The sequence below is a fragment of the Solenopsis invicta genome, chromosome 12 (assembly GCF_016802725.1).
Source record: "Solenopsis invicta isolate M01_SB chromosome 12, UNIL_Sinv_3.0, whole genome shotgun sequence".
In the NCBI taxonomy this organism is placed as follows: Eukaryota; Metazoa; Arthropoda; class Insecta; order Hymenoptera; family Formicidae; genus Solenopsis; species Solenopsis invicta.
Window position 1 is genome coordinate 10629491 of NC_052675.1, and position 25215 is coordinate 10654705.

Genomic DNA, 25215 nt, shown 5'->3' on the forward strand with positions numbered 1-25215 from the left:
CCCGTCGTCAGCGCGATGGCGATTCCACCCCCCGCGTACCCCCGCCACCTACGCCGCCGCGATACAGCGGGGACGGACAGCGACGCCTCCGCACGGCGTCGATCAATAACACCGTCGTCGGCGACGCCGACGTCGAGAGCGTCGTCGCGCTTGCGAGGGATCGGCAGCGCGACGCGAAGCGTCGCGTTATTCGCGACGAGAGTTACGTCGTGCATCAGCGTCGATCGTGCTTCAGCAGCGACGCAGCAGCGTTCATCCGGTGCGAGCCTCTCGCGTGCGGATACACGGCGGCGACGGGTATGCAGCTTGGGAAACTCCCGTTGGAATTGTTGCCTGCCGCAAACGAGGGACGCACGTCCGGGAACGACGGGGGAGAGCCGAGTGCCGAATCGTCCAAGTCCCACCCACGACATGGCTAAGGTAAACCTCCCGGAACGAAAGGGTGATATCTAGAGAAAGAGAGAGAGAGAGAGAGAGCGTGGGAGGCGAAAGGGGAGAAAAATAAGTGCAGGAAAACCGCGACCCACGCGTCGAAAATCTCTCTTTCTCTACTTCCCCTCGCCGGTCGATCAGCGAGATATCGCGCGTCGGTTCGCGGTAAACGGAACGATGTTGTTGTCTTGTCGAGAGTGCGTTTTCCCGGTACCCGCGCGCGGCATGCTCCGGCTTTGGAAAGAGAAAACGTCGTCGGCGGCGCCGCGAGCTACAGCCGAAGCCGAAGCGAGTAAACCCGGCGATATGTCGTGTTGTAGCTCGCAGCTCGAATTAACACCAACGACGACGGGGGAGAGAAGGAAGGTAGGCTAAATAAATACTTTGATAAATAAATAACAACGAAAACATTGTTCGTCGCTCCGCTCTCGTATCCGTATCTTACGCGTGCTGCGCGATGAATCGCGCAAAATCGGAGAGGGAAAAGATCACTCTTGCTTTTGACTTTTGAGTCCTGACTTTCGTTCGACATCGGTCACGTAGAGAAGGTGGTCGTGTTTCAATTTCAACGCGACCGGGTGTCCAGGTGTCGCCGATCCGCGCGCAGCGTTCGCTGACACGCAATCCGAGGTCTCCGGATCTACGCTTTGGAGGTAGAAAAGAGAAAATAAGGTAAATGACGAAATAATTACGTCGCGAAATAATATCTACAGCTGGGTCGCATACACGAGCGAAGGAGTCGAGGTACGAGGTGCTACTTTTACATAATTTAGAGCACGTTCCACGGCGCAGACGCGGACAGATAATCTGGACATTGGCGAATTTCCCAGTGCTCCATTTACCGCACGCGAGAATACGCGCGATACACGCGCGCCGACAATTCTCTAGGGTGACAGATGCCGAGTAATAATACTAGTAATATTGTCCTAGCCTCACGCTATTAAAAACAAAATACATTAAATGTAATGTACATGTAACGGAAGCAAATTTCAAGAAAGTACATTAAAAATAATATCGTCAACAGTGCATTAAATTTCATGCATATACTTTTCAGTTATACATCACAGAACAAAAAATTATTCTCAAATCAACAATCATATTCTCCTACACATATAAAGTAAGAGCATAAAATCTTGAAAGAATTTAATAACCTTCAGCAGACATAACTTGCTTATGTGAAGAAATTTTTTTCTTACATGAAAAAATTTTATTTCTCCATATAAGCAAATTGTTTATATCTCTGTTTAAGATTATTAAAATCTTTCAAGATTTTATATTCCTGCTTATGTGAGAAAGTGATTGTTGATTTTATAGTAATTTCCCTGTGTAGATACATTAGATTTAATGTACTTAAAATTTAATATTTAACTTAAGAATGTTTTGGCTACACTGTTAAAAATCGGTAGCAGAATTTAATGAAATGTAACGGAAGCAAATTTCAAGCAGGTATATTAAAAAATGTACATTTAATGTAAATTTGATGTTGTCAAAAGTGCACTAAAGGTGCACTAATTTCATGCACATGATTTTCACTTATTGATACATTAAATTTATTGTACATTAAATTTAATGTGTAACTTAAAAATACATTAAGTTTTATGACATTTTTAACAGTGTATACAGTACAAGAGCTAAAAGTTATTGAAATTTAAAAACTGAAAGCTTTTCTCTTTATTAGGTTTATTCTTTTTTTCTTAATTAACAGCAAAAAATTGTGGTCGCAAATGCCTAAATTTTCACTGCAAAGAAGAAAACGATGAAGAAATTGGTTTATGTAACGAAAATTATTATACTTTGCTGTAAGTTTAAATAACTGTTAGAAGAGTAAGTGGATCTACATGAATTTTGCACGAATATTTATTAGAGTTTTATTAATTGATAACTACTTTCCCATCAAATTTGTAAATAAGTACTGCAAAACATGATTTTACATAAGAATTAGAGTAAACAAAAAATTAAATAACTTTTAAACCAATAAGTGAAATATGCTCAAATTCTACACAGATACTTAAACGTGATGCTAGAATGTTCTACGAAATTTTCATATTTTGAATAATGTTTTGAGATACGATCCATCCTTAAAAATACATTGAATTTTATAATATTTTTAACAGTGTGCACAAATATACTTTCCACTTTACAGATACATTAAATTTAATGTACTTGTGCAACTTAAAAGTACATTGAGTTTCATGATATTATTAACGGTGTACACGAATATACTTTTCACTTTACAGATAAATTAAGTTTAATATACTTGTGCAACTTAAAAATACATTGAGTTTCATAACGTTTTCAATAGTGTCAGAGATACGATCAACCAAATCTATTTTCTTTCATTTATCTTTTAATTAAACCGAGGGTGGACTTTAAGAAAATTTCGGTCCGACGATCAAATTTCATAGTTAACGCCAATCGCAAAACTGACGCGTGGGAAGATCGTAAAGAAGAGAGACTTTCTCTAAACTTCGCTATAGACACCGCGTACATTGTATAGCGCGTAATAACGTATACGATACTACAAACGCACATCTCGCGAATCGTTGAATCGTTTCTCACCAAAGCGAAAGGATAGACCCGCGCGCGATGCAAAAGTCGCGGGTAATCTCGGCAACAGAAGCGGCCGAAAGGAAAACCTGTCCCTGAAAACCAAACTACGCTCTACGCTATGTAGTCGCTCGGTGCTCGATGGTATCGAGCGATCGAGCGGCGGCCCGCTTCGCATAATGATAATAATTCAACGTCGCTCGTGCATACACACAGACGCACGTCGCGACGCGCGGATTCACGGCTTGGTGAATGCGAATGCCTGGCCCGTCCCCGTGTGTCCGACAGGATAGAGCCGATAGAGTAATCGTCGTCATCGTTGTCGCTCGCTCGCTCGCTCGCTCGCTGGCTCGCTACGCGCCTGGCGACGGCGATGATGATGGTAGTGGTGGCGGCGGCGGCGGTGGTGGCACGCAGCAGGTGTAACCGGGGATCGCAGCGCGAATCCGGAACGTTTTATTGTCGTACACGCCGCGTCGGCCGCGACGCGATCGCGGGTCTGTCGTTAGTCGCTATCGATCCTCCGACGCTTTGCGAGCTCCGCGCGCGCGATTGTTTTGCTTTCCTCCTTACTCTGCCTCCCGCCCGCGCGCGCTCGCCGCGCGGAAAAACTCGGCGTGGCGCCGCCGCCGCCGCCGCCGCGTGTCCGTGGGAGAGAACGCGCGACCCGGTCAGTGCCGCGCGCGCGAGAGATGCCAATGACACGGGGTACGTTTTTCTCTTCTCCGTCTTCAAAATACGTCGCGCGGTAACTTGTTGCGAGTTCCGTCAATGGGAGACAGTGACGCCAGCGGCGGCGGCGACGACGGACCGCCTGCCTCCTCGCATATGGCGCTCCTCGTCGGGAAAGACGCGGTCAATGGGTTCTATTGAAATTAATTACGATTTTACGCCGAGCGCTTGTAAATGCGCGTCTCTGTGCCCGGAAAGAGTCTGGCGGTCAATAGTCTCGATCGTGACTGCAATTTTAAACTCGTGACAATCCTCGGATCAAGGAACAACGCTAATAACAATGTTTCGCGATAACTTATCTCCCGAAGATCATATATTCTGATATTATTTCCAAGTGGAGTCCAAGGGCGATGCTCGAGTGCAGAAGAAATTTTTTGCCACATTTTCTTCGTCGACGGCACATAGGTAAAGCTGTAATTAATGTTCAGTGCTTTGTTGACACTGACACCGATAACGATTCAACATTCTGCCTCTTACGTAACCTAAGGTGAAGCTATAATGTATGAGATATAACGTCCTTCGCCGATCCTGGTAACGAGAAAATGATATTTCAAAATTACTTTATTTGTGAGCACACTGTTAAAAATGTTATGAAATTTAATGTATTTTTAAGTTACACATTAAATTTAATGTATCAATAAATGAAAATCTTGTGCATGAAATGAGTGCACTTTTAGTGCACTTTTTACAACATTATATTTACATAAAATGTACATTAATTTTTTTTAAATGTACCTGCTTGAAATTTGCTTCCGTTACTTTTCATTAAATTCTGTTGCCGACTTTTAACAGTGTATATAAATCTATTTCATTGACATTGATTTCAGAAATATATATTTCATCGTGTCAAATTTTTTTCGAAGAAAACGTTACAAGTAACATTTGCTTGCGACACTATTGTAGAATTCAATGTAACATGTAACGGAAGCAAATTAAAAACATCTAATGTTGTCAAAAGTGCGCTAAATTTCATGCACATACCTTTCAGTAATAGATACGTTAAATTGAATGTACTTTAAATTTAATGCTTGAAACTGCTTACAAGCTTAAAAATACATTGAATTTTACGACGTTTCAACAGTGTAATACTTTGGCTTCGCTCTCTCGGTGCACGATCTCCGAGCTCATCATTCGTATGTACAACAGCAGGCCTGTTCTGCAACTTCGAACGACGGTGCTGTTGTATCTACATTGCGCAACATTTTTTTTACCATACATTACGTAAAATAGTATAACGACATTGTCGGTTAAAGTTACAGAATAGGCCTGCAGGGTAGATGAATGTAAAACGAATTTAAAAGACGGAATTTAAAAGACGCGTTCGGAGTCTCTCATAGTCGCGGTAGCTACAATCTTGGGTTGAATCTTTGTCGGATCGTGGACAACGCTCGGGCTTGGCGGTCGATCGCAAACGCGTGCCACGGACGCGGGAATGTATTCCATTGGAATTATAATCAATTGCCGTGGCGCGCCGGCAGCTACACCGTCGATAGCCAGTGTTACGAGACTTACGAGCCACGCTGCCGAGTACGTTATCTTAATTGCGTGATATACAAGTCGATAATTGCGCGACATGAGAATTTTATAATAAAATACGGTCCTAAGGTTTCTACCTGAATGGAAATATGCCATATCATACGCACGCGTTCATACATTTCCTATCCGTGATTGCGCCTTTGCGCGAGAAAGGCGAGAGGAAATGTTTTATTATTCGAAGACTTTTGAGGCCAATCTGAAATGTTCCCCTTGTTTCCTGTTTCTTGCTTATTTTCTTGTTATCATTTTTGCATGGTCACACCATTCGCGCTACTTTATCAACAGTCGTGTTCCTTGTCACGTACGTTTCTCGTTTCTTTCGAAACTCATTTACTTTTATCTCACCAATATTTCGATAAAACAGTGCACAAAGAGATAAAAAGACAATAGCTTAAACAGGAAACAAAGAAAACGCACAGATTAATCTTTAGGATCTCCGATTAACATAATTAACAGATAAAAATTACGAATTGTTAAGATGTAAAATTTAAAACTGATCACTCTTAATCCAACTTGATAATTATTTTAATTTAAAAAAATAATTAATTATTAATTTTAAGTATTCAGGTTGGATGAGAAATTAAGTTCATTAAAGTTAATTAGGTTAATTAATAAAATTAATAGTTTATAAAATTAATTTAGTTATGTTAACAGTTACGTGAACAAAAAATTAACTGGTTAAAAGTTAGATAAAAATAAAGTTAAGTTAAATTGAAAGTTAATTTAAAATTTTTCATAGTAAATTCAAAATTCGTTTTTAAAGTTGAATTACAAAAGTTATAATATGGATCATCTAACAAATTTATTATTTTATCTGTAAATTAAATTTATATAAAATAACAAAGAAATACTGTTTTTATGTGGGAATGTAGTTTTTTCTTTATACTATTTTGTTTTACATAGATAAATTTTTTACTTGAGCCCACTTTACGCGATCTATAACTTGCGACAGATTTCGAGGCAGAATTCTATTTATAATTTTATACAGAAAACATGTGAACAAACAAGATGCGTGAAATACGCGCAGTGTATAAATACCCGTGAATTGTAAAGACATAAACTATAATTTAATCTACCGTCATCTCTGATCATCTACGCGACAATGTCTTGACCCCGGGAGTAAGTCGCTCGTTCGTGAACATAAGAAATTATGGCTATACGTAAAATTTATCACTTACAAAAATAAACATGTTCGTTCCGATGCATTACAAAAAATTCTTTCTGAATTAAAATATTACTTAAGTAAATCTTCAAATTGTTTTTTTATTTAAGTTTTAAAAAATTTAATATCCTATTAGATTTTCGACTAAAAGTTCGTTTCGTAACATGTTAAGGATACTTGGTTCTCTTCTGATGTTATAACATACATCAAATATTTCTTTTACGTTTATGAAGTTTATTTCTACGAGCGGATATTGCTGTAATTGTAAGTACTGAAATTGATATTATTAAAGAATTCTCCATAATATATCTTTATTATATTTATATGTATTTTTTAATAACCATGTCATATTTATTAATAACTCAACTATATCAAAACAAAGAAATAATCGAATATTCTATACTTACGTAATTTGACACGAAATTAGTTAAATGTAATTCTGTCTCGCGAATCTGTTGCAAATTATAGATCGTGTAAAGTGAGCTTTAGGAAAAAAAGTTAATAAAGTATTTGCGTTTGAAAAAGTACTATTTAAAGTTAAAAGTTAAATCATTTAAAATTAATCAAAGTTAAAAGTCATTAACCCTTTTGAGCCAGTTATTATCCAGCCTTGGCTCCGATATTAAATTTAATCGGTCGATCAATCTAATCGAAGATGGCGAGATTAGCCCTTAGCGCTCTCTAAGCTCGATGAGCGTCGTAAAAATCGGATATTGCCTTGTAACTCGTGTGCCGAGAGGCGCGCCAGGTTGCGTTCGCACATTACGGCATTAAGATGGGCGGTTTCTACGTATCGTCTCGGAAAAGTAACAAACCATGACTGCTGAACACGCGCCGGCACAAATTGGTCGGTCGCGAGTTAAGCCTGCGAGGCGAATAAGCATAAATCTAGACTGCGCACGATTTGGCCTTTTGCTACTCGCTTTGCCGGTACGGCGCATCCTCGCTCGTCATATAGATATGCAAATTTCATTCGCGATTTCTTAATTCTCACGCGCTCTCTCTTTCCTTCTCGCGTACGGCACGTTGCGTACTACGTCGCCGACCACTCGCCGCTTTTTTTTTTTTTTTCGTCTCGATGACTTTATTGACGATACAACTCAAGGTGACAACGACGATCACGTCGTCGCGTCGTGGGTGTCCGCATAATCGTGGCACACCCGCGCGCGAAGAGAGCACCGTCGAGAAAATGGATTTCGATAGCGATAGAGTAAAATCTAAGGATGTGAAAGGCGCGCACAGCCGACGTGACCGTGATGATTGCTGACCCATCACATTACCGCTTCGCGTGGCTTCTGTTGATTCCAACGAAATGCGCGCACGGCGCGCCGGCGTGAACGCGACGCGAAGAGAATGCCACGCTCGTGCGTAATCTGGACGGGCCCGTGCGGTACATTTCGAACAGTATATTATATACATATATTTCCGCTGTTGTTTACACTTTTGCGCGCGCGCACCTTCAGATAAATTGGTCTGATTACCTTAGATAAATTGGACAGATTGCTCGACACTCGACCGCGACGAGTAGAACTGTTACCGCTGTCGTTTTTATTGTTTTTTTCCTCTCTCTTTCTTTCTTTCTTTTCACGGCGATTATTACGGCGACGATCCCGACAATTTCAAAGATCCTAATACGCGTGGTTCGGCAATAGGAAATGAGGATGGATAATTTACGGTCTGGAGGCCGACCCGTGTATAGCGGTTCGCGGTAACCTAGTTCTCAGCCCCTCCGTCCACACGCTCAGCATTCTACTCGTCGGTGAACTCGCGCACGCACTCCGCCGGTTACGTGCTGTGTCCCGTTTCTCGGATCGGGGAGAGAGCATCATCGATGCGATATATGCTATTATATTCGTCGACACGCTAGGCACCACAGTTTCGCCTCGTTCCGACGGTGCACTCCTTCGGATCACCGAAGGAGAAAGAAAAACAGCAACACACTCCGCCACTGAGTTATATTGGGCATTTAAACGACGACATTAATATACCTCGCGCCTCTCCGAGAAAAGAAAACGAGCTCGGTAATTAGCCGTAATTGTCGTTGTGCTCATCGTCGCACAGCGTTACGTATGTCCGTTACGTGGCGAAGGAAGGAACAGAAATCGCGCCGTTGTTCGCGTTTAAAAGAGGCGTGAAAAAGAGAGAAAGAGAGAGAGAGAGAGAGAGAGAGAGAGAGAGACGCTGTCGCGAACTAAAATTAAATTAGCCAACTGACAGAGACGTTTCTGATTCATCTCACGAGGGGTGGAGCTATTATTTGGAGGTAGGCCAAGGGCAACGGACTCTACCTTGCCGTCGTCGAATCGGATCTGACCTTGAAAAAGAAAAAAAAAGAAAAAAAATTATATATATATACATATACGCATAAAATTACTACTCGTGTAATTAAGCGGTAATTAATTCTGGCTAGGAAGAAACTAATTTTTTTTAATCATTTCTATATCAAGGTGATCTTCGCGTGACTCGAGAAATTGCGCACTCACGTCATTCGCTATTCTCTTGCTCGTAGAACGTAGGGGAGAGTCGGATACCTGTTCCGCGGGCGACACGGCCGTCATTCTTCCCGAAATCGAGAGTACTCGAGGCGTCGAGACTCCTGACGGGAAGTCGCCGATCAACGATCTTCTCGGGATGCTTTCAATTTAACAGCGAGGACGAGTCCCCCACTACGCGGGAGTTCTCAGGATTCGCATCGTCTTCGCCCAACATCAAAGGTAATTCGCACGCACATTTATAATTAATTAATTAAATACGTTTAATTACGCGGCGCGATGCAGCTCTAACCTACGCGAAAACGCAATGTGTTTCCAGCAACCGAGTCAACGGTAGATCAGACGTTCACGATATCACCCGCGTGGGACATCGATAAGAACGATGTGCAACAATTGGTGCATCTCAGCGAAGAGAAAAGCAGCCTGTTCAGGTATGGATCGTACACGCGCTCGATATACATTGTTTTATTATATTTGATTTCACGGGTCTCGCTCACACGCCGGGTGCTTGATATTGTGTGTGCAGGCTACTTGAAGACTCTCAGCTGAGCATGATCGAGGATGTCGGTGACACCTGTCTGGTAGAATCGAGTCTGGGCAATTACAACGATGCGAGCGCAGCGTCGCATTATTTGATGCTGAACAAACAGAACTCCTTCGAACACGACGAAAGTCTTGGTATATTGACGCCGGACCAGATGACCGATTTCACGGTGGCGTTGGAATGCTCCAGGACACCATCCTGCGAGAATCTCACTGGTTCGGCCGGCTCGAAATTGGCGTTGACGCGAGCGTCCGCTTCGACGAGGCCGCTGGTGGACGTGGAGCCGACGGAGGAAAGTATCTGTACCGAGAGAACTCCCTCGCCGGAAGAGCTACCACTCGATCCTAAGCCTGTGGAGCCGATCAGAGGTAACGCCGTGCCAGTGAGCTTCGTCACGTCGGTCACGAGCATCACCAGTCTCGAAGCGGGTTACCAAGGAGACGGCGAGAATTCGCGGCCGGCCAGCCGTGGTGCGGATCCACCATCCATGGCAGTGCCGCCGGTCAATCTTCCCGCACCTTGCCGTCAGGATCCGATGACCGACTCGGACTTCTTCACCGAGAGCGACGCGGACGCGCACGAGGAGATTGTGCGGGGCGACAGGAAGGCGCAGGTGATCGACGGCACGTTGTTCTGCGCACCGGGCGAACGCGTATGTCCCAGCTTTACCGGAGAAGAGATGGACTCGAGTGGGATTTATTCAGATTTGGACAAGCTACAGGCGCCTGGGGAACAGGCGCCGGAAGATAATGACGATCATACCCCCGATACCGGAGATACCGAGTTGTCCCAGAGGAGCCAACCCTCGCCCAATGCGAACGTTATCATGGATTATTTACAGGTACGTTAACGTGAAGATGAGATTTAATTATCGTCAAGAAATTCTTCGAATTTCATGAACCATTTGTTTACGTAGATTCATCCTGTAAAGGCGTTGGATGAAACGAGCAACACAAACGACACATCGGCCTCTGTCGAAGTTACGGTGATTGAAAAAGTCGAAAAAAATGAAAACAGGCCCAAAACACAAAGCAAGACCGATACGCCGTTGAAAAAATATAAAATGCCCAAGAGAAACGTCGTCTCGAAGATCAAGGCGATGATCGAGTCATCGTCGAAAGACGATGCCGAAAAGGAGGCGAGACGTTCCCAGAGATCAACGAGAAAGGGCGGACGGTGGGACGCTGTGATGAATAAAATAGAGGCTGGCAAAAACGAGCAGAGAACGAGATCAGTCAGGAAGGAAGTAAAATCGAGAGTGTTGCAGAATCTCACCTTGTCGCCTTCCACGAGGCCGACGTCGAAAAAAGCTGGCGACGCGAACAACAATAATAATAAAGACAAACGGTAAGCCTAAATAAATCACAATAAATAATGTAGATTTTATTAAATCTCTCTCTCTCTCTCTCTCTCTTCTCTTTCTTTTTCTCTCTCTCTCTGTCAAGTCGATCCTTCATGATTGAAGATCGCTATTTGAAGCATGCTGTATTATTAACTGTGTTGACAAAGTCGTTCTCGGATGGTGATCAATTAAAAAATCTGATACGTTCTGAATGGATTTGAACTTGGATCTTTGGCACAGAGAAATGCATAACTCTTACGCCACAATCATCATGTACATTTTTGTTAATACGCGAAATGTCGTTTAGTATTTAATAACTTTTACTACTTATTTTAAGTACAATAATTGATGATAATAATTTTTTGTGTATCATGAATTATATTGGAAATATAAATATTTTAAAATTATAGGAGGATGCGTGGCTGGCAAGAAATGAAATCGCCGACGCAGGAAACAGCCAGGAGTTCTGTTCGCAGCTCCATGAGCGATCTCAGTAGCGGCCCAAGTAAGGACATGCCAAGTAAGTAGCATCGATATCTGTATTTCAAGAATTCAGAAGAATATGCTAGGTCACATAGATGAAGACTTAATTAACATTACGTTTACCAAATAAATCTTTAAACATATAAATTAATGTACAAGACGTAAGATTTTCTCATACACATATGACTTATCATATTGTTCGCGCAAACTCTATTTCTGTATTTACTCGGGAAAATAGAAACAATGTTGTCCTGTATAAAGTGTACGACAGTTAATAGACAATATTAATCTCTTTGCAATACGAGAGGTTTTTAAAAGCGACCTCAAAGCTAATTTAAAACGAATCAAAGATGCGAAATTGATAGGGCCGATCGTGTTACGCTTTAAAGTTATCGCGAAAGAAGAATATCTCCGGCTCGCTTACCTACCGGAGAGAAAGGCGAGGTCTCCTTATCGACCCGAGAGTAAAAGCTCGGATCGAGGATGCCGAGGGACTTTATTGCCCCTTTTGCCGGCGCCAATGGGGTACCAGGGGAACACGCGGCGTTATTTTGTTTCCACTGTAGAGTAAGAGGAAGCTGCGTCGAGCCGGCGCGCATCGCGCAGCTTCGTCGCAGTCGCATCCATCGTCCACCATCCGGTCGGCAGTTCTCGGTGGATCTCGTGCTAGGTCGTGCACAGTACGCGACGTGCACGTGTGTACGCACGTAGGCATACGGCGTACGTGTACACGTGATACGTGTGTACGCGCATGTGTATGCACTCCGATGCACTAGCCGTCTATCGTCGTCCCTCTCTCGCCGGACGCGCACCTATCGTTTCTCGCTGTCGCGCGCGCGTGAAATCGGGTCACCGGATAGTGCGTGCCGATGCGTGAGGAACCCATACGCGGGGGAGAGAAAGAAATAGAGAACGAAGCGAGAAGGGACAGCCGCTGACAGCCGATGTCTCGTTAGCGAACGAGTTACCGAAGTGCGCTCGATACACCCAGGCGGTGACTCGGACTGAACTGACTCTCTCGTTTCGATTCCGGTGATGGTGATCGACCTCTGACCGGGGATTATATTTCGCTCTGGTTGCGATCGTTTCTCGATGACGCGGTTGTGCGCGAGAATAAGAAGGTTCAGCGAGGCCTCGCCTCTTCCCTGACCTATTTCGCCGTTGCTTGCGTTCCTCTGGCCCTTCTCTCCGCTCGCACGCGCGCGCGCGCGCGCAAGCACGTGCGTGCGAATTATGCGCGTGTGAAAAGCTACGTTTCTCGTAGTAAATCGTCGTCCGTTCCACGAATCTTTATTTCTTAAAATTTGATTCATCATCCGCATTGACGATCGACATCCTCAGACGTTGATCCGACGCTCGTCTCACTCCACACCTGTCGCACCGGGATTCGACGTCCCCGTTACATAGTATACGGCCGTCATTGTCGATCGTTCGCTTGGCCACGTCGCATACGGTAACGCGCGGAGGTGCATCTTTTACAAGTACATTCAAGTATAAACTGTGCAAGGTTTATCTCGCACCGACGCGAGTTCACCTGCGGGTTCCTCCAAGTCCACGACATATCCGCCTTAACGGTCGGCAGCTGTGTGCGCGGGTCAACGCCACTCACGGCGTTATTTCCGGCCACCTCGGACCACCACCTCTCGCCGTGCTTTCTTTGCATCTTCGCGATGCATCGTCGTGCACCTCCGTCGCTCGGCGAGGATGCCTGGCATCCTTCTTCACCCGCGGCCCTCCCATCCCCACCCTCGTCAGCGGCAGCAGCACCAGCAGGTGTACCAGGCCGAGCGACGACCACGTGCGTTGCCAAGGTCGACGACTGTCGGTGCACGACTACCGGTCCCTCGATCCGCCCCGCGCGGTCTTACGCAATCGTCGCTGTCGGAACCAGCGGCGGCCGCTGAGAGCCCACACGCCGATCGACGCGTTCGGCGAAGGGCCCCTTGCAAACGGGTACGGGAGAACGCGTCGGAGTCGAGGGCGGATTTCGCGATCTTTCGCACAGTGGAATTCAATGAGAGAGGTACGGGGCGCGTAGGTCGTCGTGTGACATAACAGAGAGCGCGATACGGTCCCTGCCGATCGGTGTCGGGTGTCCGGGAGCGAGATAACGCGGCGGCGCGGCGTGGGATACGTGGATACGCGACCGCGGCTATTACAACAAGAACGTAATCGCGTCGACCGAAGCAAAGAACGGCGGCGTACTCGCGATCGATCGGCATCGGCGCCGGCGGCAGAGCGGCGACGACGGCGGCGGCGGCGGCGGCGGCGGCGGCGGTACTTGGAAAGGCGGAAGATGCCCGTTGTATACCGTTGTATATGCTGATGAACGACGTCGACACGACGGCAGCCGGTATACACACGTATACACACGTCGAGTGATTCTCACGCTCTCGGTTCTCGCGGGCAGGATGAATAAGGTGGCACGCGCGGGGCCAGTCGCGTCGCCATCGTCGACAAGGATCACGGACGATCCCGCTTGTGGAGTGTAAATGCGGGTAAACGGTGAACGGAGGAAGCTGTTGAGGGTTGACGATGGGTCAGCAAGGATCGAAGGACAGGACCCTCCCGACGAGGAGGACGGACTTCACTCGGGACTCGACGAGAATGCGTCTGGGCAGCTTCAAACGAGGTAGACCGAAGGGCGAGTAGGGGGGGTTGAATTTGACGAAACGCGTGTAACGGTGTTGATCCTTCCCCGGGGTGTATCGGCTCTATCAACGACCACCTGTTGTTTTTCTCCTTAGCCGGGCTATTATAGTCAAGATCCCGTTTTTCCCCCGCGGGATACATAGGATGTTTTTGATCGTTATCATCTCGGAGATTCTCTGCGCGGTCTCACGTCCTCCGTGCACGATGTTTCACGTCGCGATGTTCTCGTCATTTATTTTCAGAGAGATCACCGACGTCCGCGAATCCGCCCCGGAGATTCGTCTCGAACGGCCACGCCAATCACCATCAGGTCCGCGTGAACAGTTTCGACGCGAAGAAGAACTGCGTCGACGTGGCGACGGTGGAACTCGGTAAATATATATGCGCTCGCCAATCCTAGCTGTCATTCGAAATTATTAGGTAACTACGCCGTGTGTACGCGTGTGTACGCTTCGGTATGATAATGAGGAGAGGGGAAGGCAGAAACACGCAGCGAGGAACGGGAGCACCGTCGCGTATTTCCGGCTGGGGCACCGCTGCCGTGACGAGCGAGCGACGATGAAAGGAGAGAGAAAGAGAACGCGCGTCTCTCCGCGACTTGGCCGCGACTATACGTTTACCGGTTCGCGATTCATGAAACGATAGAAGCGTTAGTTAAGAGTCGATAAGTGGCGCGTGGAATATTTTCGAAAATTTCTCTTCCAGGATCTTTTTCCTCCTATTCTGTAGATAGGAAGATGATTATACGGCTGTGTTGACAAAGTCTACTCGTGGCTTTTCACCTCGCTACTTTCCCCCCCAAGGCACGGCGAAGACCGGGAGAAATCCTCTGAAAGGTCTGCCGCTTGACGCGAGTCGCGATGAATATTCACGTCAACTCGCTAGACGTTTCTTTTCACGTAGATTAAAGCCTAAAGGCAACTCCATTTAGCTCAATTTAATTAACAATCAACTTATCGAGTAACCGGAATGATTTTATTAGCTTGAATAAAATTAATTTTTTTTCATAATTATTTTTACATCAAAATTTCTGATTAGTTGCACGTATAACAACTGCGCACTAGACTCGTACTGTTTAATCTTCTAATCGTATTTCTTTCATGTGCACTTTAATCGTATGCAAGATCAAAACAGACACGATATTAGAAATTTATTGAAAGATGTATATTTTGTCATATTTTTTTATTTTATAATTACACAAAGGGACAAATAAAATTTTTGAATAAAATTATGTAAAAATTGAATATCACACTATATCACGTGAAATATTGACAATATCAACTGCTTTCGGGATTAAGACATTGTCACATAAATGATCAAATATGATAGTAGATTAAGTTATAGTTTATGTATTTTACAATTCACTGGTATTTATTTATTGTTTATTATTCACATATTTTTTGTACAAAATTCTGTCTCGAATTCTGCAAATTAATACAGATCGTGTAAAGTGGGCTTTGTACTACAAGTATTTTTTTAAAACCCTAAACACGATTAGAAAATTAACAAATAAAAAGATTAGATGAAAAACAATGAATTACATAGTACGAAATTTTGCAGCAAATAACTTGTTAATCAAGTAGTATCTTTACTAATTTATTAATGCGAATGAGACTATTGATTTTTTATTAGTTTATTTTAATCTATGTAGAAATTAGATTAGGAAGACAACAAAGATTATGTAATCAGAAATTTTGCAGCAAGCGATTTTGCAAAATTGAATTAATCGTTGGTTAACAGTAATATTGTTCGAAATTATTCTTAATAACTCTATTTTGTCTGGTGTGCTACGCTAATAATAATAATAATAATATCTGACGCGGTTGTTAAATGGTTAAATAGCAGTCGGTTTCGCGCGTTAAATTGCATGCATATTATTAAATGCTTAGACGAAATGCAATAATAATAAAACGCAAAAGAGACCTTGGGTAGAATAAACGCTCGTACTTAATACTTGAACTTCAATCTCGCACGGGCGATAAAACGGTTCTCGCCGTACGGTACCCAGCACGCTCGCCGGTACGGTTGCGGATACGACTCGAGTACTGCCGTAGTTTAGTGTTTAACATGCTCTCGTTAACGCAACACATTTTCTTTGCAGAGAAGAGCCCGCCGTCGGCGCGAAAACCAGCAATAACAAGGAGATTAGCGGCCAGCGCCACTGTGAAACAGAAATCCTCCGTGGCGTCGATAAAAGGTACGTTACGACTTGGACGTGTAGATTTTCTTTCGCGGGAGACGCGAATCTCCGCGTTCAGGATCCCTCTGTGTCGGCGAATTTCACCGGAATACGGCGCGACGTCGGGACGTCAAGATTTTGTCATTTTGCGAATGACAGTTAAATCCATCATTTTGCAAAAGGACAAGATAAAGTGGGAATTTATATCCGCGTGTTGTGTGCTTTCCAATCCATTAGCCGTGTCACTTTAATGGCAGCCGGTTTCTAAAAAAGTTCCCACGTTTATTCTGCGACACACGTACCCTCGCCGCACGCACACGCACGCGCACACGGTCAAGCGCATTAATTTGTCCAGTGCAATAAAACGCATCGCCCGGATGGAGTCACGCTGGTGTCCTCGCTTGCGTATTGTAATGCGCATACACGCGTGTCGCCCCGTGAGTGTGAGTCTCACCTGTCTTCAAAGAAAGTCACGGCTTTCACCCAATAGTCCCGAGTACTAAAAGTCAACCTGTTTACCCGGCGCCTCGTCGGCGCTTTGCTTTCGAAACTCTTGAAAAAAAGAATTCACTTCGCGACCTGATCTATCGCCGGTATACGAGAAACAGGGAGAGAGAGGGATCGCTATCGAGAACCGGCCGTTTGTCCTAAATAGTAACGGAATAGCGAAAGCGGCGTTCCGCGTGTTCAGTTGCCCCGTCTGTGGAGCGGAAAGAAGCCTGAAAAGATGCGTTGTTCCGAGGGCAGTAATCGCTCGCATTCGGCATTCACTGCGGTATCTTGAACACAAGAGACATTATATACGATCGTCGCATCAGCTCATCGCGATTCGTGATGCTCGACGACCTAAGTAAGCACACGTACACGTTTTCCATCTAAGGATGCTCGATTCCAAATCGGAAAACCCGAGTTACTCGCCGCCGCCGAACGGCAGTTTTGGTGTCCAAAGACGGCGGAAGTATAAATATTATACAATCGTCACGGAGAACTTCGCCAAAGTAAACACGCAGAGAAAAGTTTCTTCAATAAAAAAAAAATTTGCTTGAATCAAAGAAATCTGTGCATTGCTTGTATACGGTTAAAGAAAAGTTTCTTCGATTTGAAGAAATTTTTTATACCTTTTTTTTTTAATTAAAGAATTTTGCTTCGATTTGAAGAAATTTGTTCTTTTTTTTTAGAATTAAAGAAATAGTTTGATTGTGCAACGTACACGAATCTTTTTTTAAATGAAGGAAATATATTTTTAAAACCAGAACTAAATTATTTCTTACTTTTCTGTCAGTACTTTCTGTGAATTAAAAAAATTGTTTGTTTAAATTAAATAAATAATTTGAACAAATTATTTGTTTTAAAAAAGATAACGTTATTTCTTGAAATCAAATAAATTTCTATTTTCCTCAAAGGTATTTTCACTTCAACTTAAAAAAGCAAAGTTAAAGGATCGATTTCATAAATTTAAATATAACTTTTCTCTGAGTGTAGTTTCGGAAAGCTCACACCGATTTGTTTCAAATGATGTTTTCTTATTGTATTTTTACGAATATGACCATGCCGATTGGCAACACGATCAATTTCAAAGTCAAAACTTTCCATATGAGTTTACAATTTTCCACGCGAAGCGAGGTGCTTCCTCTCTGCTTACAGGGCGGAACGAGGTCTATAACTGTTCTGTTCCACATGGGAGAGGGTTTTTCCTACCGTTTTATTTATTTATTTATTTATTTATTTTTTAATATTGGTTCATTGATTCTATGCAAAAAATGCATAGGACAATGATGAATTTTTCAAGGGCTATAACATTCACCTTAATCATTTCCTTGCTACAATATTTATGAAAATAATGTAAAAAAGTTTTTGAATTTTTTTGAGTTTGAAAATGACTGTCGCCAATCGGCGTTCGTAAAACTACAATAAAAAAACGTAATTTGAATCAAATCGGAGGTGTGGACTTTTCGAAACTAACACCCCATTCATATGCCTCACGTGAAAAGTGACTCGTCTGAGAAGGTGGTCCATCGCCCTTGGCGCTTGTAAGTCCTGACGGTTCCACTTTGCACGGTAGAAGAGTGTTTAGGAAGACGGTAAGGCGGAATGAACGTGGGGTGGGAGGCACATGGCTCTCCGAGGTGGCCCGCGGCTCGTGCTAATTCAGTCGAAGCGCGAACTCGGCCAAGAGGATTGTTACGATTGGCGATCTTGATTAGAATCGATCATAAGTCCAAGTCGGCGGACCGATCGTGAAAGGTGGCCGACAAACGTCTCGTTCGAACGTCGCGTTTTCGTAGAATCGAAACCATCAAGGATCGTTGAAACACGGTACACGCGGGCGATCTGTTTACGTCGCGCGCGTCGAGGATACAAGTCCCGACGCTACGTAGATTCGTTCCCGAAATACTTGAGTTTTTTTGACGGATGACGTGACAGAGGGGACGGGGCAGGTGCCAGAAGGAGGAGGAGGAGAGACGTGTAGGAAGCAAATTTTCTTGGCCGTGGCTGGCGCACGGTAGTCGCCGGAGATGTCTTTTGGCAGTTTTACAACTGGAACTGCGCGTCGCAACGGCTGACCTTAACCCGATGTCTCTTCATTGAGCGGCGAACTTGAACAATAATCGTACACTCGTTCGAAAAAGAAAAACAGAAAGAAATCCGCCTCGCGTGAAGTTTCGTTGATAGAATAATGCGAAAACGTGGGAAAAAATCTAACGCTTAGACAATGCTGAACGGTTGTTCCACATTGAAGTTCTGATTTCCCCGTGTGTACGTGTGTGTGTGTGTCATGTGTCATGTTGATGCGGCGGTCTCGACGCGCGGGGAACAAGTGTGTCTTGACTTTCCAAGTTCTTCCTTCCCGTCTCGAACTCCAGCTCTTTTGATACAGGATGTTGCCCGTGTTTAACAACTTCTGACAGTGTCGAGCGAACGAGCGCAAACGATTTATCACTTTCGGGACCATACGTTGACCTCCTCGCAATAATTCGGGTGGTCGCGAACGATAGAGAGTAATAAGGACAGCGTGATATAGCGCGGCGTCCGCGATATATTACGTGCGATCAAGACTACTTATGTAGATTGGCGGCACGTGGGGTCGATTCATTGATACCGCAGGGCGAGTGGGTCAGTCTGTGGCCGCGGTGACGCTTCTCATCGTGTGCCTTGCGTCGCGACTTTCGGGAATAACCGATCGACCGATGACCCCTCGATGACGACGTTGATTGCAGATCGTGAGTCCAAGGAGACTCATCACAATAACACTTACACGGTGTCGAGGACGTCACCGGAGACGCGAGATCAGGCCGCGCAGACCACCGTACCGTACGCGGATCTCCGCATGGAACAAGCGGAACGTGCGGCACAGGCGCTCGCTGTGAGCGTACACTATTTGGCATTCGAGGTACGTGTTTTATCTTCTGCCACGTTGTTTGCCACTTAACGTAAAACGAGAGAAATCTGTGTCGAGTCAACGGCGAATAACGTAACCGCGTGCCTTTTAGCTGGACGCGTTTGCCACTCCCAAACTGAAGAAAGATTTCGAGAAGTTGAAGGCCGACTGCGAGGAAATGAAGAACGAGCGATCGGCCCTGCTTTCGGAAATTGACGTTTTGCGCGCGAGATGCGTCAGTATGGAGGAGAGACTCGAGGTGGAGAGGGATGACCACCATAAAGATCTGGATCAGCTTCGCGATGAGTGTAAGTCTTATGTAATCTATCTGTTTATTTTCTTCGGATCTCTCTCTCGCGGGCTGTATTTATACACGTCGAAAACTCGCGATGACGCAGTTCACGCGGATAATAAAGAAATGTCGCGAAATAAATGAGGAAAACTGTATTGTTCAGCAGACACAAAGCGTCTCACCAGTGGACGTTATTCTCGCTCACGTGGTAACGAGCGTAATCGTCCTAATGTCGGCGCACGACACGCCTGCGCCAAATGGAACAATTATTAATTAAAGTGAACGATTCAGCAGTGCCTACGCACAACTCGAATCTTCGCGATTAATCCTAATAATGTGTCTTTCGTCCTTTTCTTATTAGAAGATATTTCTTCGCCGAAGGATTTCGTTCTTAATTTAGTTCTCACGTAACATTCGACGTTTCGATAGCCGCTAATTATAGATTCAATGTGTGCTCTCCGTTTAGCTTTGTACATACTTTTCGACTCAGGGCCAATATCTATACATATATACTGCATTAAAATACATTTATATTAAATTATAAAATTGGAATCGCTTATCGAAATGGAATCCTTATTTATCATTTATCTATTAACATGAAAATTCTTTTTTAATGCACATTAAATAATAAACACACAAGCAGATGAGTTAAAAAATAAGACATATACGCAAGTTAGAAATAAAAGAAAAATAGAAATAAAAACATAAAAATGCAAAAAAAAACATGTGTGTATGTGCATATACAGATAACATTATTAAGCATAACAAATTTAAGTAACATCTTTAAATGTACTGAATAGTAAAAAAGTTGGCTATAAAACGCAAAACGTTAGCGAATATACATAAATATTAAATGCGTTTAAATGTTTTACATTAAGTTGGATGATTAAGATTATACCAGTTTGCCATCCTGAAAATGAAATATTCAAATCAACATTCCGGTTTTCCAGTGGAGGCTCATAGGTCGAAACAGGTTGCTTCACTCGTCGAAACTCTAAAGGAGGAAAGACACAAATACGACGTCAGGCTGGACGAAGTCACGAGGGAGCATCGCGCGACAATTGCAAAATTGCGCGCCGAGCAGATCAACGAGCTCGCTCGTAAAGAGGAGATGAGAAAATCCGTGGTTCACGATCAGGGCGCGGCGCTGATGGCGGAGATCGAGTCGCTGAGATCCGTGCTTGAGCTGAAAAGTCAGGAGAACGCCGCCCTTCGTTCAGAACTGGACAGTTACAGGCGCGACATCGAGGAGAAGGATGCCTTGCAGCTACGGCTCGACATGGCGGAAGCTAGATGCGAGGATCTGAAGGCTCAGCTTCAACGGAAGGAATCCTTCGAACGACAGGTCTCGCACGAAAACGAGATGCTTCACGAATCGATTCATCAAGTCTCGAAGCACAACAAACGACTATCACAGCGTAACGAAGAGCTACAGTGGAAGCTGCGAAACAAAAACGACTGGGTGAGCGTTCTTGCGAATCAACTGAATCCGCGATTATCTCGATCCGCAGGTCCGGAACAGCTAGAACACAGTAGTTATTCGCTCGACAAAAACGGCGCTCACTCGTCGTCGATGGTGAAATTCATGGTCGAGAAGGGCGCCTCCGTCTCTTGGACGCTGGAAATCGACGACCTGTCGAAGGGACCGTCGTCTGACTCTCTTAGCACATTGCCGAAAGTAGCTAGATCCTCCGAGGGTGCGACGACAGTTTCCAGGCAAGGATCGCTCAGGTTGACGCCAAACGCCAGACCTGCCATGGACACTAGAGCGAGATCGAAGAGTATTTCCACTACGTGTGATTCAGCGCGGACCGCGGCGGTGGATGAAACTGCCGCGTGGGCGCCTTCGTTCAACTCGACGCCGGTCCCACGACGACGTCCTAGGAAAGACCAATCGTCGCCTTCCTCGTCATCTTCTTCATCGTCTTCCACGTCGTCTACGGCGCCGGCCGTGAATCCCGCAGTGGCTGCCGCGGTGGCGGCCGCTGCGGCTGCGGCGGCGGCAGCTGCGGCGGATGACTGCAATGTCGGCGGCGGCCAGAGACCGCAGGAAGCTGGCGGGGAAGCGATGATCTCCGAGGAAACGTCGGCGTCCAGCAGCGAGGATGAATCGTCCACCGGCAGTGATATCCCTCGGCTGGGAATACAGTTTGCTTGGGGGAAGCCGATCAAGTAACACTCGAGCGAAAGAACGCGGCCTGTTATTACCTGTCTGCGCGTTTTTTCTCTCGCGTAACACAGTGATGTTTCGAATCGCGAATTGTCGTACGGTCGCCGTCTCTGTTCTCTTGCCTACAGTGAAGTCGTTTCTCGACGTGCACTCATTGCGGATCTTCGTTGATCATTCCCCTTCGTCCGCGTTTGCAGATACATTTACATTTCGTGTTGTGTAACGTCAGCACCGCGCCTCATTTACTTTTCCTCTTCCAACCGATACATCCAGAGATTCAGAGCGAGAGGAGTGACGTTTACGTTTTAAGCAAACGTGCCGCGCGATCAAATGTTTCACGCGATTCCGGAGTATAACGTTGTAAGTTAGTGAGATATTTAAGAATGAATTCCACGATGTATTTTAATGTTACGACTGTATAAATTAGACTAGTACGATTGTTTCCGTGGTTTTCTCGATTAAAAGGACGTTTCATCTTCCCCCGACGTTTTACATTGCGATTTAAGGCAGCGATTTACCGCGTGGATTTAAGATTAGGATCTTCGAAATCCATTACGTAATGATTTTCCGATATGCATACAACGAAACTGCTTCGTTTGCTGTAATCAAGGCAACCGTGCCTTTCTTTCGGGCAATTTTCGCCTATAAAGTTTACACAGGTTATTGACGTACAGAGTCACGCAGAATTCTTTGTTTTTTTTGTTTTGTACTTTTTTTTTGTACTTTGACGGACATTGAAAAAGGGAAATTCAATGTTGTTTTGGCTGACAGCTTTTATTTTTATTGTGGTCTTTCTGAGAATTTTACCGCATGTCCGATTGTCTTTATACTTTTACAATTATGTGAGTACGTTTTATAAGCATCACTTTTTGTTTATTTTTTTTTTTTTTTGGTACAGAGACCACGTAGCATTGAGGAGATAAATAAAATATATATATAAGAGCATGACAAAAGAAAAATATTCCTCGCGATCATGCCGATTTTCGTACTTGTAAGTCGATTCTTTTTCAGTTGATGCGCGTCGTCTTGCGTTATCCGTTTGTTGCGTTCTCGAGAAAAAAAAATCTCGATTGCCGGCGCTCCGTACTAGTACTTTAGACGGAGTTTGTGATGCGCTTTTGCGCACACAACGGCAATCGAATCATGGTTTATCTGGTAGATGCAGCAGTGATAACCATTAGCGACAAAACTTGTAGCACGTTCCGACAAGAGCGTTAATTTCACAGTCCGTTCCATAGACAAGTCGTAGACTTTAGATTATAATGAAAGAGAGAACATCGCGCGTGCTCGACATACGGAAGCCAAGTATTATTCACCGAGAAAGTATGTTTTCTTTTCTCATGTGTGCTGATAAGATCGATGTATTATATACTTCTCGAATAAATAAGTATCATCTAAATTCTAGAGCAATCTGAGGAGATTTCCGTTTGCCTTCATCACACGTAGCGTAGCGATTAGCCGAGTCAAGAGTTTGTACTTCGTGTCGATTCGTCCTTATTAATTAATCTCAATTTCAATCACATTTAACATATGACATTCATTTTAATAAAAATGTTAATAAGTCTATTTTTTTTTAGCTGAATTTCTTGCACAATTCATCTTTTCTCTTTATTTCTTTTCTCAACGCGAAAAGAAAAAGAGGAAAATGAATCCCATAAGAAGTAAAGCTAAAAAGAACAGGCCTAGTATTTGATTTTAATAAGAATGCAGTGACTTACTGGGTTGAGATTGGTAGAAAAACTGAGACAATTTACGCGTTATATTTTTTTGCGGATAACGAACGTAAACAGAATCGTCAGTTTTAAATTGCGATGTGATTTAAAATTCTCGGACGCGAGTAGAAAAAGATACGATTAGACTGTTGAGATCATTATTATTAGAGTGATTCAAATGAAAACAAGACAGACTGTATAACGTAACGTATACAGTCTGTCTCGTTTTCATTTGACTTACCCTAATAGATTATCTTGTTGATTATACTACTGTGATGGTCTATTTGTTTGAAGATTAATAAAGCGTTTTGTTATGTAATTCGCACGCGTTAACTCATTGTTTTTCCCGCGACACTTAAAGCAAAGATATCGCTTGTACAATTTCAATTTTCGATTTATGTTATTACGAAAGAATAACGTAAATACGGAGATTATAAGAATATCTACTTTGTATTGAAGACAAATTAAAAATTTTTGTCGCGACATCGACGTTATAACATGAATTTGTCGAAATAGCATCTCCTCGGTATTTATGGTATTCTTTAGGCAGGATTGGGTAAGTTATTAATATTTTTTTAACTGAAAGCTAATGGCTTGTAAAATTAATTTAGTTATATTAAAAACATACACACGAATAAAAACAATTAAAGTTAATATTAAATTATAAGCAATTTTGAAAAGTATTATTTATTATTTGTATTAAATTAGAGAATGTAATTTTTTTTAGTCTCCAATATCAAAATAATAAGTTATCGAATAAATTATTTTATTTGTAAATTAAATTTATATGAAATGACAAAGAGATATTGTTTTTTATATTTTTTAGAATTTCTTTTACAAAGGTAAATTTTTAACTCAAGAAAAAAAGTTTGTGTGTTTCAAAAGTAACTAGTTGAAGTTAAAAATTATATAACTTTGAAATTCCATTCAGCTATAATAAAATAATCACATAGTACTTTAAAATAATATTTAATGTGCATTCTTTTAATCTAAGTCAACATTAATATAGCTTAATTTATTTTTTATCCTTTCTTAAATTTAATATTTTGACTTAATTAAAAAATTAAAAAAAAAAAAATTCTAAGAATTAGAAAAAGTAAAGAGTAAATTAATCCGAAATTAGAGTTAATCTTTATTGGTATAAATGGACATAAAATCATTCGAAGTTCGGTTATTCTGTAATAATAAAATAATCATTTCTGTTAATAAAAATGATCATTTAACATGTCAAAATCGTACTTGAGATGATTTTAAAAATTGGATGAATATTATCAGAAGCATGAAAGTGCTCATAATTTAGCTGATACGATTTTTTCAAGACATCACTACAACGTGGACATACACTACGATGCCATTACAGGTTAGATCTCGGAAAGCACATAGCCCGATTGTTGGCACACCTGACGAAAAGCGCGCGTACACAGATTTCAAATCGATCCCGTCCTAACGGTTTTCGCGCGACTGATTTGTCCCATCGCACTGTACATACATACTGACGATAATTTACGCGAACGCAATGTGGACAAAGCGCGAATACCGAATTGTAAGGGCGAATAAACAA

The 25215-nt window shown here is 43.3% G+C and overlaps 2 protein-coding genes across 5 annotated transcripts in view; one reads left to right on the forward strand and one right to left on the reverse strand.

The window, feature by feature from the left end:
* On the forward strand, nt 1-23352 carry LOC105195912. 4 transcript variants are annotated; one of them, XM_011161544.3, is made up of 11 exons: nt 1-420; nt 8919-9123; nt 9221-9332; nt 9428-10286; nt 10362-10792; nt 11198-11307; nt 14165-14293; nt 16024-16119; nt 19320-19492; nt 19593-19788; nt 20723-23352. In XM_011161544.3, exons 1-11 carry the CDS (start codon nt 16-18, stop codon nt 21946-21948), a joined length of 3942 nt encoding a protein of 1313 aa, XP_011159846.2. In that variant the 5' UTR covers nt 1-15; the 3' UTR covers nt 21949-23352. The 4 variants fall into 4 exon arrangements, with proteins under 4 accessions (XP_011159846.2, XP_011159847.2, XP_011159848.2 ...); XM_011161546.3 differs by lacking the exon at nt 1-420 and adding an exon at nt 493-798; XM_039455794.1 differs by lacking the exon at nt 1-420 and adding an exon at nt 3416-4116.
* The window catches only part of LOC113004279 (enhancer of rudimentary homolog), a 202537-nt gene that overhangs the window by 163807 nt on the left and 13515 nt on the right, over nt 1-25215 (reverse strand). The window lies entirely within an intron of this gene.